This window comes from Hemicordylus capensis, chromosome 2, assembly GCF_027244095.1.
Source record: "Hemicordylus capensis ecotype Gifberg chromosome 2, rHemCap1.1.pri, whole genome shotgun sequence".
NCBI classification, from domain to species: Eukaryota; Metazoa; Chordata; class Lepidosauria; order Squamata; family Cordylidae; genus Hemicordylus; species Hemicordylus capensis.
Genome location: NC_069658.1, coordinates 126,263,514 through 126,276,301, shown reverse-complemented (window position 1 = coordinate 126,276,301; position 12,788 = coordinate 126,263,514). Strand labels below are relative to the sequence as shown.

General features: G+C 45.8%; 1 protein-coding gene across 14 annotated transcripts in view; it reads left to right on the top strand.

The window, feature by feature from the left end:
- The window catches only part of LOC128344657 (RNA exonuclease 1 homolog), a 62,193-nt gene that overhangs the window by 25,920 nt on the left and 23,485 nt on the right, over nucleotides 1–12,788 (top strand). For all 14 annotated transcript variants that reach the window (XM_053295274.1, XM_053295283.1, XM_053295273.1 and 11 more), the window contains one exon: nucleotides 9,660–9,733. In XM_053295274.1, the coding sequence (XP_053151249.1) occupies nucleotides 9,660–9,733 (74 nt within the window). The remainder of the gene's footprint in view (nucleotides 1–9,659; nucleotides 9,734–12,788) is intronic.

Sequence of the window (12,788 nt, the reverse complement as noted above, 5' to 3'; positions counted from 1 at the left end):
AGGCTGATTTTTGGGCCCGTTCGGACCTGCAAAGATAGGTGTGGTGGCCATTTTGGAGGTCTAGGGCCTTGCAGTCTCGCAGGGACCATTTGAGCGTGTGTGGTGACCATTTTTAAAAAAGTTTTATTTTAAAAATGGCTGCTGGAAACAAAATGGCCACTGCATGTGCTCATATGGTCCCTGTGAGGCCCTAGGCCTTTCCAGGCCTTGCAGAGGCCATTTGAGCATTCGAGGTGGCCTCCAAAATGGCCACCACGCCAATGTTTACAGGCCCAAATGGGCCCGAAAATCAGCCCTGGACGGGCCATGGTGGTAAATTAAGAGGCTGGCGGGTGAGTGGGAACCTTTGCAGAAACCCCCTTCCCCTCCGGGGCCTTTAGTAAGCCCTCCAAAGGGGCTACAGGTTAAAAAAAATTAAAAAATCATGAACTGGAGAGGGGATGGGGCAGGGTGGCCAGAACCTAAGAGGTATATTCGTGGGTCAAATGGGCCGTAAGCCAGAATTTGGCTTTAAAAAAGCCAAATCTGGCCACCTAGGTGGGAAGTAGCATGGCCCTGGCGCCCCCCTTCAAGTGGCACCCAGGGCACTTACCCTGGCTGCCCTACTCTAGATACACCTCTGGAACCAATCATGGATCTCCTGCTGTTTTGTCTTGTTTTCCATTGGTCTGTGTTTGTAATTACAATTTTTTTAAAAAATTAAAGCTTGACATGGGTGATATTGCTTCAAATGCAAGTCATATCTACAGTTCTAAGGAAAAATGTATACAAGTTTGTATTAAAAGTAGAATTCCTTTAAATTGTTGAAGACCCAGTTGAGTAAACATACTAGGAATGTGCTCGAAATGGATTTTGTGTTTTGAGCTTGAAACAAAACACAGGTGGCTGAAACGTTTCATTGAAACAACAATCAAACTGGTTGTTTTGACAAGACAAAACTTGAAACGTTTTGTTTCAGCCGTAGGGAACTATGGGGAAACTCAAAACTCCCCATTGTTCCCCATAGATAGCTCCTTGGGTTACCAAGGTAGGTTGCATGGTAGGGCAAGATGGGTGCCACCTACCACCCAGCCCACAAAAGAAATGGGCAAGTGGGCGATTTCTAACAAATCTTTAAATTTATTAAAATTTAACAAATGTTAACAAATTTAAATTTTCTCCTCAAAATCCCGATAGGATACACACACACACACACCTCTGCCACAGTCTCTCCACAACAAGATCTCACAAACAAAACAAACCACAACTCAAAGAAGGCAGACACCCAAGTTCTGCCTTTGTCAATCTGAGATCCAACAAAACCTAATAGTTATAGCCATAATAGCACAACATATTATACTTGGAGCTTAGAGAACTACAAACCTTTCTTGATTGCTTCCTCCTCTCCTGATGTATCTTCTTCAAGAGAGGCACACTATAAGGGCTCTATCTGCCTCCCGGTCCCTTCAAATACATTTTGAAACTCCCTCCTTTTGAGTCCCCGCCTACACCTCCCTTCCCCCAGCCAATGGGGGCACAGTTGCCCATGACAACACTTGATTTGTATGATATCAAGCTAACCAAGATGCAAGGAGATCTCAAGCCAATCAGAAGCCAGTTCCAGAAAACCAATCAGCAAAAGAAAAACAGGCCTCCAAAATGGCACTCAAAACATTTCAAATCAAAACAGGATTGTTCTGGATCTAAATCCATCAAGATCCATAAGTATGGGATTCTGGCCTGCACAGGAACCACGCAGTAGCAATGCCACCGCTTGTTGAGGCGTCTAAGCCCCACCTCCACGCCTACAGTATGCTATTTAAAGGCGGGCTGGGCACCATGTTCCTCAGTTCTTTTCCGACCGCCATTGCGTTTGGACCTTGGTCTGCCGCTTTTTGTCGGGATAGTTATTCAGATTTGTTCTTGTGAGTTCATCTATTTCATTCACACACACACACACACACAGATATTAAGTTTTTTGACCTCTTTCTGGCTGATGGACTATGTTTGGTAAATTGGACTGGCTTTGAGATAACAGCTGGCACTTTGACTCTGGTACAGACCTGACTATGTTTTTTCGGTTTGCGGAATGGCTGAAGGGGAAAAAAACCTTTAAGAGGTGCGAGGGCTTAAAAGCAAAACTCACCTCTAGGGACCTTCATGATCTGTGCCTCATTTGTTAGGGTGAAGAGCACAGCGTGTCCACTTGCAAGATCTGCCTGTCTTTTTCGAAACAAATTCGCAAGAATCAGGCACTTCGCCTTCGTGCTGCCATTTATGACAAAGTCCTGAGTCCTTCAACGCCAGGCCAACCATGCCCATCTTCCTCAGCATCGAATATGCCACCGAAGACATCCTCGATACCGAGGCAACGGAAGCCCAGGATGTCGACATCGTAGACATCTCCTTCAACGTTGAAAGCATCTAAGCCTCCGTCATTGACTGTTCGGAGTCAACACCCACATGGTGGGGGATCTGACTCGACACTAAGGGCCTTGAAATCATCAGCTAAGCGTCCAGCTACTGTTAAGCATTGCAAAACATCTCGCAGAGTAGGAGTCTCGCTCTTTGACCGCTGCTGTTGTTTTACGGAGGCATGCATGGCTAAGGTCTATATACCTCTAAAATGACATGAAAGAGAAGATTGAAGGTTTGGCCTTTGACGGAAATGGCCTCTTCAGTGAGACAACTGACTCCACCATGGAGCACCTTAAAAAGTCAACGTTCACTGCACAAACATTTACCTCTACTTTGTCTATGTCTGTATATACTCCTAGTTACCGTTCCTATTATGGCAAACAGAGGCCTACTTATAGGCAACAAGACCGCCAGGACTACAATAAGCAATATGATCCTTACCACAAACGTCCTTACTAGGGTAAGGGCAAAACCACTCAGTCCCATCGTAACAAGCAACCAGAATCGCAGAAGCGTCTTTGAAGTTCAGAACCACCCACCGACACTGAACTTCTTCCCAATCTCATCTGCAGGGGTGTTAGCATCTTGGCAAGTGAGTTCCAACAACATTCTCTTAATCCCAGCACTTCCACATGGGTCCATCAAGCTGGCACGCCATGCCCCTGCATGGCACCACATATCATCAGACCGCTGGGTCCTGAAGATAATTTCCTCAGGATATGCCATAGAATTCATTCCCATAAAGGGAGGAGTCATTTTGAAATTCACTCTGCTGTCCCTATCCTTACAGGAAGAGGTGAAGGAGCTGTTGGAGAAGGGTGCAATCACCCTGGTGCCATGGGTGCACAGGAAGGAGGGGTTTTACTCCCGTTACTTTCAGATCCCAAAGTGGGATGGGGCATCCGCCCCATTCTGGACCTGTGCCATTTAAACAAACTGGTCCATGTGCGAAAATTTTGTATGATGGTGCTGCAGGAGATCTTACCACTTCTCCACCAAGAGAAGTGGCTTGCAACACTGGATTTGAAAGATGCCTATTTTCATATCAACATAAGGGAGCAACACAGGAAGTACCTACGCTTCACCGTAGCCATCGAGTATACCAATACAATGTCTTATCCTTCGGACTTTCCACCGCCCGAAGGGTATTTACCAAATGTATGGCCGTAGTGATTTCCCATCTAAGGACAAGAGGTGTTGCAATTTATCTGTACTTAGTCAACTGGCTACTGATGGCCAGGGACTGAGAAAAGTTACTTTCTCAGATCCAGTATGTTCTGACTCTTCTCCAAGACTTGGGGATCCAAGTCAATTGGAAAAAGTCCCACCTGGAACCAGTGCATGTGATCAACTATATAGGAGCAGTGTTGAACACAGTAACCCGAAGGGCATACTTGGTTCAAATGCATCAGGGATCTGGTGCAAGTATTCTAACAGCATCCTACACAGCCAACTCAGCTGATACAGCGACTGCTTGGCCTTATGGCATCCTGCAATACAGTGATATATCACGCACGGCGGAAAATGTAGTGGAAGCTACAGCTTTGAATTCTGTCAGTTTCCATCCCAAGCGAGACAGTCAACGGAAATGTCTAAAACTGCCACCACAAATACTACAATCACTATCGTGGTGGTCAGACCGTCAGAATCTCCTGGAGGGGGTTTCCTTCCAGACAACGTCTCCATCAATATGGCTGACAACAGATGCATCACTGCTTGGGTCGGGCACCCATTGCAAGAACCATCAGATACAAGTCAACAAGACTGGATAGAGTGAAGAGAGGAGGGGGCTAGATTTTGTCAGCTCCCTGACCTCTCCTGATGAACAACAACCGTCTCAGCCTGCCTGTGCATTCCTGTCTTGGCCGTGGAGGTTTGTTTTTGCAGCCCCAGGCCTTCTGAAGGACTGGCTTGTGGCAGCTTGATTGTTGCCCTATTCCACCTGTGCCTTCTGAGTGCTTAACTTGTTCCACCTGTCCCCAAGGAACAGAGATCTCTCATGAGAGGAGAGATTCATGGAGTCCTTGGCAGTATATATTGGAGGGAGGCATGCCGGAGGCGTAGCCAATGGATTGCCTGTAGGCGCCCACCGAAGCAGGCCAGCCTCTGGTGCCGGGCCTTCGGTGTGGGACTGGGGTCTGGTGTGGAGTTACAAGGTGGGGTTGGAGGTCTGGGTTGAATGTTGTTAGTCCTCCCTTTTATTGGGTTGTGCCAGGCCTTTTGTTGTCATGTGTTTGGGTTCTCTTGGGCAGAATGATGCCAGGTGTGTATTCAGTGGTTCTGGGGCAGCTATTACTGTTGTGGTGGGGAATAGAAGAATTGGCATTGACAGAGCAGCTGGCCGTTACAGGGGAAGAAAAACCAGTAATTTAGTAACTGTTTCCACTTCCAGCTGCCCTGTCAGTTCTCTGGCCTCAGGGAGCAGTTCCAACTTCCCACTGAACCTAGCCTTGTTCCTTTGCAATGCCAGTTCAATTCAGAATAAGACTGAAATCATCCATGACTTGATCATGGATGAGGGAGCCGACCTGGCTTGTATAACTGAGACCTGGATGGGGGAGGCAAGTGGCCCAGTTTTGGCCCAGCTTCTTCTACCAGGTTACTCTGTTGTGGAGCAGGCTAGGGGATGTGGGTGGGGGGTGGGGGTGGGGTGGAGTGGATGTGGTCCATAAGGATACCATTCCCCTTATCAGGGCCCCTGTGTGACAGTTGACTTACACTGAGTGTGTCATTCTGAGGCTGGCAACTAGGATAGATTGGGGATTTTGTTGGCGTACCGTCCACCCCGCTGCCCAACTGACTCCCTAACTGAGCTGACGGAGCTGGTCTTGTAGTTGGTATTGGAGTCACCCAGCCTTTGGGTTCTGGGTGACTTCAGTATCCATTGTGAGGCTGACTTGTCTGGTGCGGTTCAGGAGTTCATAGCGGCCATGACAACTATGGGCCTATCCCAACTAGTTTCAGGACCAACTCATGTTGCCAGCCACATACTTGATTTGGTCTTTTGTTTGGATCAGGAAGGTGTTCCGTGTGTGCAGGATCCTGTGGTTTCCCCATTGTCGTGGATGGACCACAAATTGGCTACGGTTGGTTTCACAGCCACAACCCAGCCCTGCAGGGGTGGAGGACCTATTAAGATAGTCCGCCCAAGACGGCTGTTGGATCCAGTAGGATTCCAAAAAAGCCTTGGAGGGTTTTGATGTTGGTCCTGCCAGTGATTCTGTCAATACCCTGGTGGGAACCTGGAATAGGGAACTCACCAGGGCAGTAGACATGATCACTCCTAAGAGTCCCTTCCAATCTGCTTTAAAAGTGGCCCCCTGGTATACAGCGGAGTTACGGGGTCTGAAGCAGCAAGGTAGGTGATTGGAGTGCAAGTGGAGGAGAACTCGGCTTGAATGTGACAGGACACAGCATAGAGCCCACTTGAAGGTTTATGCGGAGGTGCTTGCGGCAACAAAACAATTCTGGTCTGCACGCATTGGTTCTGCGGGTTCATGTCTGGCAGAGCTGACCCGGGTTGTGAGGAGTTTGATTCAGGCTCCTTCCAATTCAAACCAATCCCGGGGGCTGTGTTCTGCTGAGATGCTTTTAATGGGTTCTTTAAAGACAAAATCTCCTGTATTCGGGCCAACTTGGACTCCATTCTTTCTGCAGAGTCTATTAAGGTGGTGTCCAGCAATTCCTCCTGCAGTATTAGATTGGATCAGTTTCAATCTGTGATGCCTGAATACATGGACAAGCTGCTTGGAGCAATGCGGCCTACCAGTTGCTCTCTGGATCCTTGCCCAACTTAGTTGCTTCTATCTAGCAGGGAGATTGTTGGGGATTGCTTAGTTAATATCATTAACTAATTGCTGAGGGAGGGTAGGATGCCTCCTTGTTTGAAGGAGGCAATGATTAGACCACTTCTTAAGAAGCCCTCCCTAGATCCCTCAGTGATGGATAGTTATAGGCCAGTCTCCAATCTCCCATGGTTCGGCAAGGTGATTGAGAAAGTGGTAGCTAACCAGCTCCTGGTGGTTTGGGAGGAAACCGATTATCTAGACCCATTTCAAACTGGCTTTAGAGTGGGCTATGGGGTTGAGTCTGCCTTGGTCGGCCTGATGGATGACCTTTATTGGGGAATCGACAGAGGGAGTGTAACGGGTTTTTTGGATCTCTCGACGGCATTTGATACCATCGACCATGGTATCCTTCTGGTTTGCCTGGGGGAATTGAAAATAGGAGGCACTGCTTTGCAGTGGCTCCGCTCCTAACTTCCAGGCAGATTCCAGATGGGGGAGCTATTACATAGAGTCCCTCTGGGCTCCATTCTGTAACCAATGCTTTTTAATATTTACATGAAACCACTGGGTGAGGTTATCAGGAGCTTTGGTGCAGGGTGTTATCAGTATGCTGATGACACCCAAATCTATTTCTCCTTATCATCATCATCCATCATCATCAGGAAATGACATTCACTCCCTAAATCCCTGCCTACAGGCAGTAATGGGCTGGCTGAGGGATAACAAATTAAAGCTGAATCTAAGCAAGGTGGAGGTGCTCATTGTGGGGGATTGGAATTTAAGGGATGATTTACAGCTTCCTGTGCTGGATGGCGTTACACTCCCACAGAAGGAATAGGTATGCAGCTTGGGAGTGCTCTTGGATCCAGGCCTCACCATGGTATCTCAGGTGGAGGCTATGGCCAGGAGTGCTTTCTTTCAGCTTTAGCTGATTCGACAGCTGTGTCCATTCCTTGAAGAGAACAATCCCAAAACAGCAGTGCATCAGCGGGTAACCTCCCAGCTCGACTACTGCAATGTGCTCTACTTGGGGCTGTCTTTGTACGTAGTTCAGAAACTTCAGTTAGTTTAAAATGTGGCAGTCAGATTGGTCTCTGGGGCAACCCGGAGAGACCATATTATGCCTGTCTTAAAACAGTTGCATTGGCTGCTGATATGTTTCTGGGCAAAATACAAAGTGCTGGTTATTACCTTTAAAGCTCTGAATGGCTTGGGTCTGGGCTACCTTAAGAGAGCACCTTCTTCGATATGATCCCCATCGCTCGTTGAGGTCATCTGGAGAGGTCTGTCTCCAGTAACCACCGGTGCGTCTGGTGGCAACTCAGAACCGGGTCTTTTCTGTAGCTGCTCCTGGTCTATGGAATGCACTCCCGGCAGATATCCGCAGTTTAGGCTCGCTGTCAGCCTTTAAGAGAGCCCTAAAAACTTATTTGTTTGGCCTGTCCTTCCAAGGCTTGTAAAGTGTTGTTGTTTTTAAAAATATTTTAACTAGTTGTAAATGGTTTTAATTGTTTTTGAATTTTTATATTGTTTTTACCATTGTGTTTGAATTGAGTGTTTTTATGTCTTTTTAAAGTTGTTGTACACCACCCAGAGCCTCTGGATGGGGATATTTATAAATGTAAAAAAATAAAAATAATGTGGACCCCACACCAAACCCAATTGAATATCAACTTCCTGGAGTTGCTAGCTGTCTTCCAGGCACTACAGGCCTTCTTGCCACTGATACAAGGCAAGGTCGTCCAAATTCAATTGGACAATACCACGGCCCAGGCATATATCAGTCATCAAGGGGGGACCATATCTCAAACCTTGTGTGCCCTCAGTGTACAACTATGGCACTGGTGCATGTTCCCAATAGCCATCCATATCAAGGACCTGGAGAATCTCCTAGCGGACGACCTCAGCTGCGTATTTGTTCAACACCACCACGAATGGGAGCTCAAGATAGAATACATTGCTTCCCTCTTTGACCACTGGATAAACCTGCCCATAAACCTGTTTGCAACTTCAATGAACACAAAGTGTGCCTGCTTCTGTTCAAGGGCAGGACACGACCAACAGTCTCAAGGGGACACTTTCGAGCTGGATTCATCTCAAGAAATACTGTACATGTTTCTTCCACATCCCTTAATAAGTCTAGTAGTGGCTCATCTCCTGGCCGCTCAAATGTCGTTAATCCTGGTAGCCCAGGCAACCATGGTTTCCAAAGCTACTCAGACCGTTGGAAAACTATTACCATCATCTGCCTCAAGAAGCTAGATCTCCTGTCCCAAGACAACAGACACGCCCTCCGCCTGGATGTACTCACACTCCATCTGACTGCATGGTGAATAGAGTTCTAAAGAATATCTTGCTTAACCAGAGGAAGGCCTCTACTAGGCGTAATTATCTGGGGAAATGGCTTTGATTCAAGACCTATGCCAGGGTGCATGGATTTCTACCAAAACATGCTACTATCCAAGATGTTCTCCTCTGTTTAACTATGTTAAAGATGTGAGGTTTGGCTAATATGTCTCTGAAAGTCCACTTAGCTGCGCACTCGTCAAAACACCCCAGGTGTGATGGGAAGACTCTTTTCTCTCACCCGGATGGTAAAGCCTTCCTAAATGGACTTATGGATGTGTACCCTCCCATTTGTGCTCCAATGGAACCCTGGAGCATCTCATTGGCGCTCTCTTCATTAACTCAAGCTCCATATGAACCGATGGCTACTACTTCCATCAGACTTGTGACCTTAAATACAGCCTTCTTACTTGCCATTACCACCTCAAGGTGTGTGAGTGAGCTAACGGCCTTGAGGATAGATTCTCCCTATACAATAATTTATCCTGATAAGGTACTGATGCGTTTGGACCCAGACCTTTCGCCTGCTTTCCATCTGAATCAGGACATTGTGCTTCTGACGTTCTTCAGGCACCCATCCACTCCTCTAGAACATACTATGCACTTTCTGAATGTGCGTAGGGCGCTACTATTCTACCTAGCTCGTACAAAGGACTTCAGGTCCTCTAAGTATTTATTCATAGCCTACAAAGGCTCTGAATGGTTCAAAGACTCTACCGCATGGGTCCTGTCCAGGCGCAGAATCCCATACTTATGGATGTCGATGGATCTCTTCCAGATCCCAAGTTATAGGTGAGCAACCTGGTTTTTTTGTTCTGAGCTCAAAACAAGCCCTTTATTTAAAGGATGTTCTGTTTCAAGGATGTTCTGTTTATTTAAAGGATGTTCATTTCAAAACACTCGAAATGGCATGTTTTGCACATTCCCAAAACCTACTCTGCAATGCATCCATACTGTGATTTTTGGCATTTAACCTGTTCTTGCTTAACTGCTTTTAAACACTTTTGCTTGTTCTGTGTAAGAATATGTTTGGTAGATTGACTTTTAGTATAATCAGTGGAAATACTAATATTCAGGATAAGAAATTACTTGAAGTTCATCTGTCTCCCTTTGCTTTTTCTGTAACAGTACCTGGTGGTTTGGAAACACGCTATAGTTGTTGTGAAGGAATTGTTGGGTCTCCTGGATGTCAGGTTGCAAAGGTGAGAGTGGTGTACAATGAGAGTTCTCAAACTTTGCATAACCTAGTTTTCAGGGATTCTTTTTAATTTTCCATCATATCCACAAGCCATAGGGAAGGTGTATGATGCAGCTGTGCACCAGATGGTAGGTACAAATTACTGTCAGGGGTACTTTGTTCCCTTGTGCCCTGTATGTACTACTACTACTGCTGCTGCTGCTTATACGCTTGTATGTAAGCTCCCTCAAACGACCCTGCCATTTCTCCTTTGCTGTCCTTTATAGCTAGCACTGCATCTTGGAATACCTGCATTACTTTCTTCAGATCTCTCCTCTAAACCCACCTTTTACATGAAGCCTAGTCCCAAGACCCTATTGTAACTAAGCTCAAGAACATTAACTGAAATTACCTCATCTCCCTTTCCCTCCCTCTCCCTTGAGCCAGCTTTTAAGTGCCTTGGGCCCTGGACTTGTTCTCTTTTACTTTAAGAGCTCATGTACATTGGGGCTATATAAATATAATGGCTGATGTGATGCACAAGGGTGAGGAAAGACATCAGCAATGGCACTCTTATGTACATGGAAGCAGCAATGCTGATGTCTTCCGGCTGCATTACTCAAAGCATCATGTCAGCCACTAGTCCTACAAACCGCATTACTGTACCCTAGCAGTGAGCTTATGAAAAGCACAGATGACTGTTACAGGTTTCAATCTGATGAAAAAGGTAGCTGTGTTTCTACTAAATGTAGAAAATGGACTATTGCCCATTGCTCCAGCCTCAGGCTCTATTGGTGGACCAGGCATACCCCAAGAGAGGGGACATCATATCTTGGGGATGTGGGACGCCATCAGTGAACTGATGTTTGTTATCTTTACCTCAGTCAGCTCAAGTTGGCTAGCCCACATGTAGAAAATATGAGAGAGGTCCTCAAAATTTATTCTAATTAATCATAGATAGTATGTAATTAAAATAGCCTGTTATACTGAACGCGTGATCTGTTGCCATTCATAAGCCTGGGGTTCTGCATCTGCTCAGGAGCTCACTGGTGGAATTTCTAAGCTCCTCATGGTGCTCGCGTTTGATGCAACTGTTTATTTTGGCAGTTAAAGCACCACTCCTTTGGTTCCTTTCTGACCTCCTTAGCATACACCTCATTCGGACTGTGCTCCTCTGTTTTTGGTTTGGTTCTCTGTGTGAGAAAAATGGACAGTTATAAATTTTGGCTTTAACTTGGACTGTTTCTTGACTACTCTTATTCTTGTTGCTTAGTATTTGGTATTTTCAGCTTGACTGTAAACTCTGTCTCCAAATGGACATTAAGAAAACTTTCAAAAGATGTACTTAGTGTGGCGGCAAGTTACCATCCATGGACCACCACAATTCTTGCCTTTTGTGCCTGGGCAAAAAACATAACATGACGTGCAAGATCTGTACATTGTTTTCCCACCAAACTCTAAAGAATAAAGTGCTCCAACGTCACACAGCACTCTATGAACAGGCATTCTGACCACCGACTCCAACACTTCAATCTTCACCTCTGTCGACTTTGGTGGCGACGTCAAGATTTAAGTTGGGAAGTGTAGCGGCCATTCAGTCCAAATGCTCAACACCAAGTGGGCGTTCTACTTTGGCAGAAGATGTCTTCAAGTGTCCTGCTGATGTGTTGAGAGGTTCATTTTCATTGACACATCATAGGAAATATAAGAAGTGCAAAGCCTCAGATGAGGAGTTGCCTGCCTCCTCTTCAGCAAAGAAGCACAGGGATCAGAGTGCTGCCTTGCCTTCAGGCTCAGGTGTACACACTCTATCCTCTACAAGAGCTGCTTTGACATTGGGAATGCGCACATCTATGTTGACAGTGATGCCACAAGATACCTCATTAGCCACGGAGCTCGATGCCAGCTCCACAGGGGTCCATCATTGTCGATGGACCATGTGCGTCCGCATCATGAGGTCATCCTCCTCAACGGCCATACCACATCACTCGCCCTTGGTGTCTGCAGCAGGAAGGAATGTCATTCCAATCGGCATTGAGGGAGGGTACCCTGAGACACAATGTCTCCTTCAGGGTTGATTATTGATGCAGGGGATAGAGAGTGCTTTGGATCAAATAGTCATTCGATCTCTGCTGTCTCTCCTTGACTCATTGGAAAGTACTCCATCTACCTCCACATTTAAAGGCTTTCTCAGCCAAGGACTAGATATGGAGGGTGACTTGGATAATGAAGTTGTGGTTGTGCCAAAAAACACCGTCTATGTCTCCTGCAAGGTTCCTCTCGCACTAGGGGTGGCTTTCAAACTGAGAGTGCTGGAACAGATTACTCCCAATACATTTCTTGCACTGGTCATTGGGGTTTGCCAGCAACAAATGACTGCTCTCATGGTCATAGATGCACTGCATCCCCAGGACTCCCATATGATTACAAAAAATATCATTTTTATAAAAGCAAAACAGGTTTCCACTATGGAACGAATGAGAGGTGAACATCTACATTCATTGGATCAAAGAACTTCTCAAATAGTGACAATAATAATAATAATATAATTAATAATGATAATAAAAATAATATTTAAAATACAACTTTGTTAGCTGCCCCATAAATTATTCTCAGGGTGGCTCACAACACAGCATTTAAACATGAAAGAAAAACACATAACATTAAATCATAACAGTCTGGTGCGGGGGCAGAATAAAAAATACAATACAAAGCAATTTAAAAACTTTTAAAATGAAAATTGAAAATCAGAATTTAAAAGGCCTGAGTGAACAAAAAGGTCTTTATCTGGCATCTAAAAAAACAAAGTGTTAAAGCCAGGCAAACCTCACTGGGGAGGCTATTCCTTACATTAGAGAGCCTCTCTGTTTAGAGCCCCAGTTTCAGTAACAGGTTTCTCAGCCTTAGGTCACACTCAGATCAACATCTCATCAATGGGTTATGACCGTCACTACACAGGCAGTTCCATGAGCAACACTGGCTTCATCTCAGACAACTATACAGACAACTAGACACATCCTATGTATGTGGACAATTGCCTTAAAGGTTGACAGCAACTTCTGCAGAGGTGGTGCAGGAAG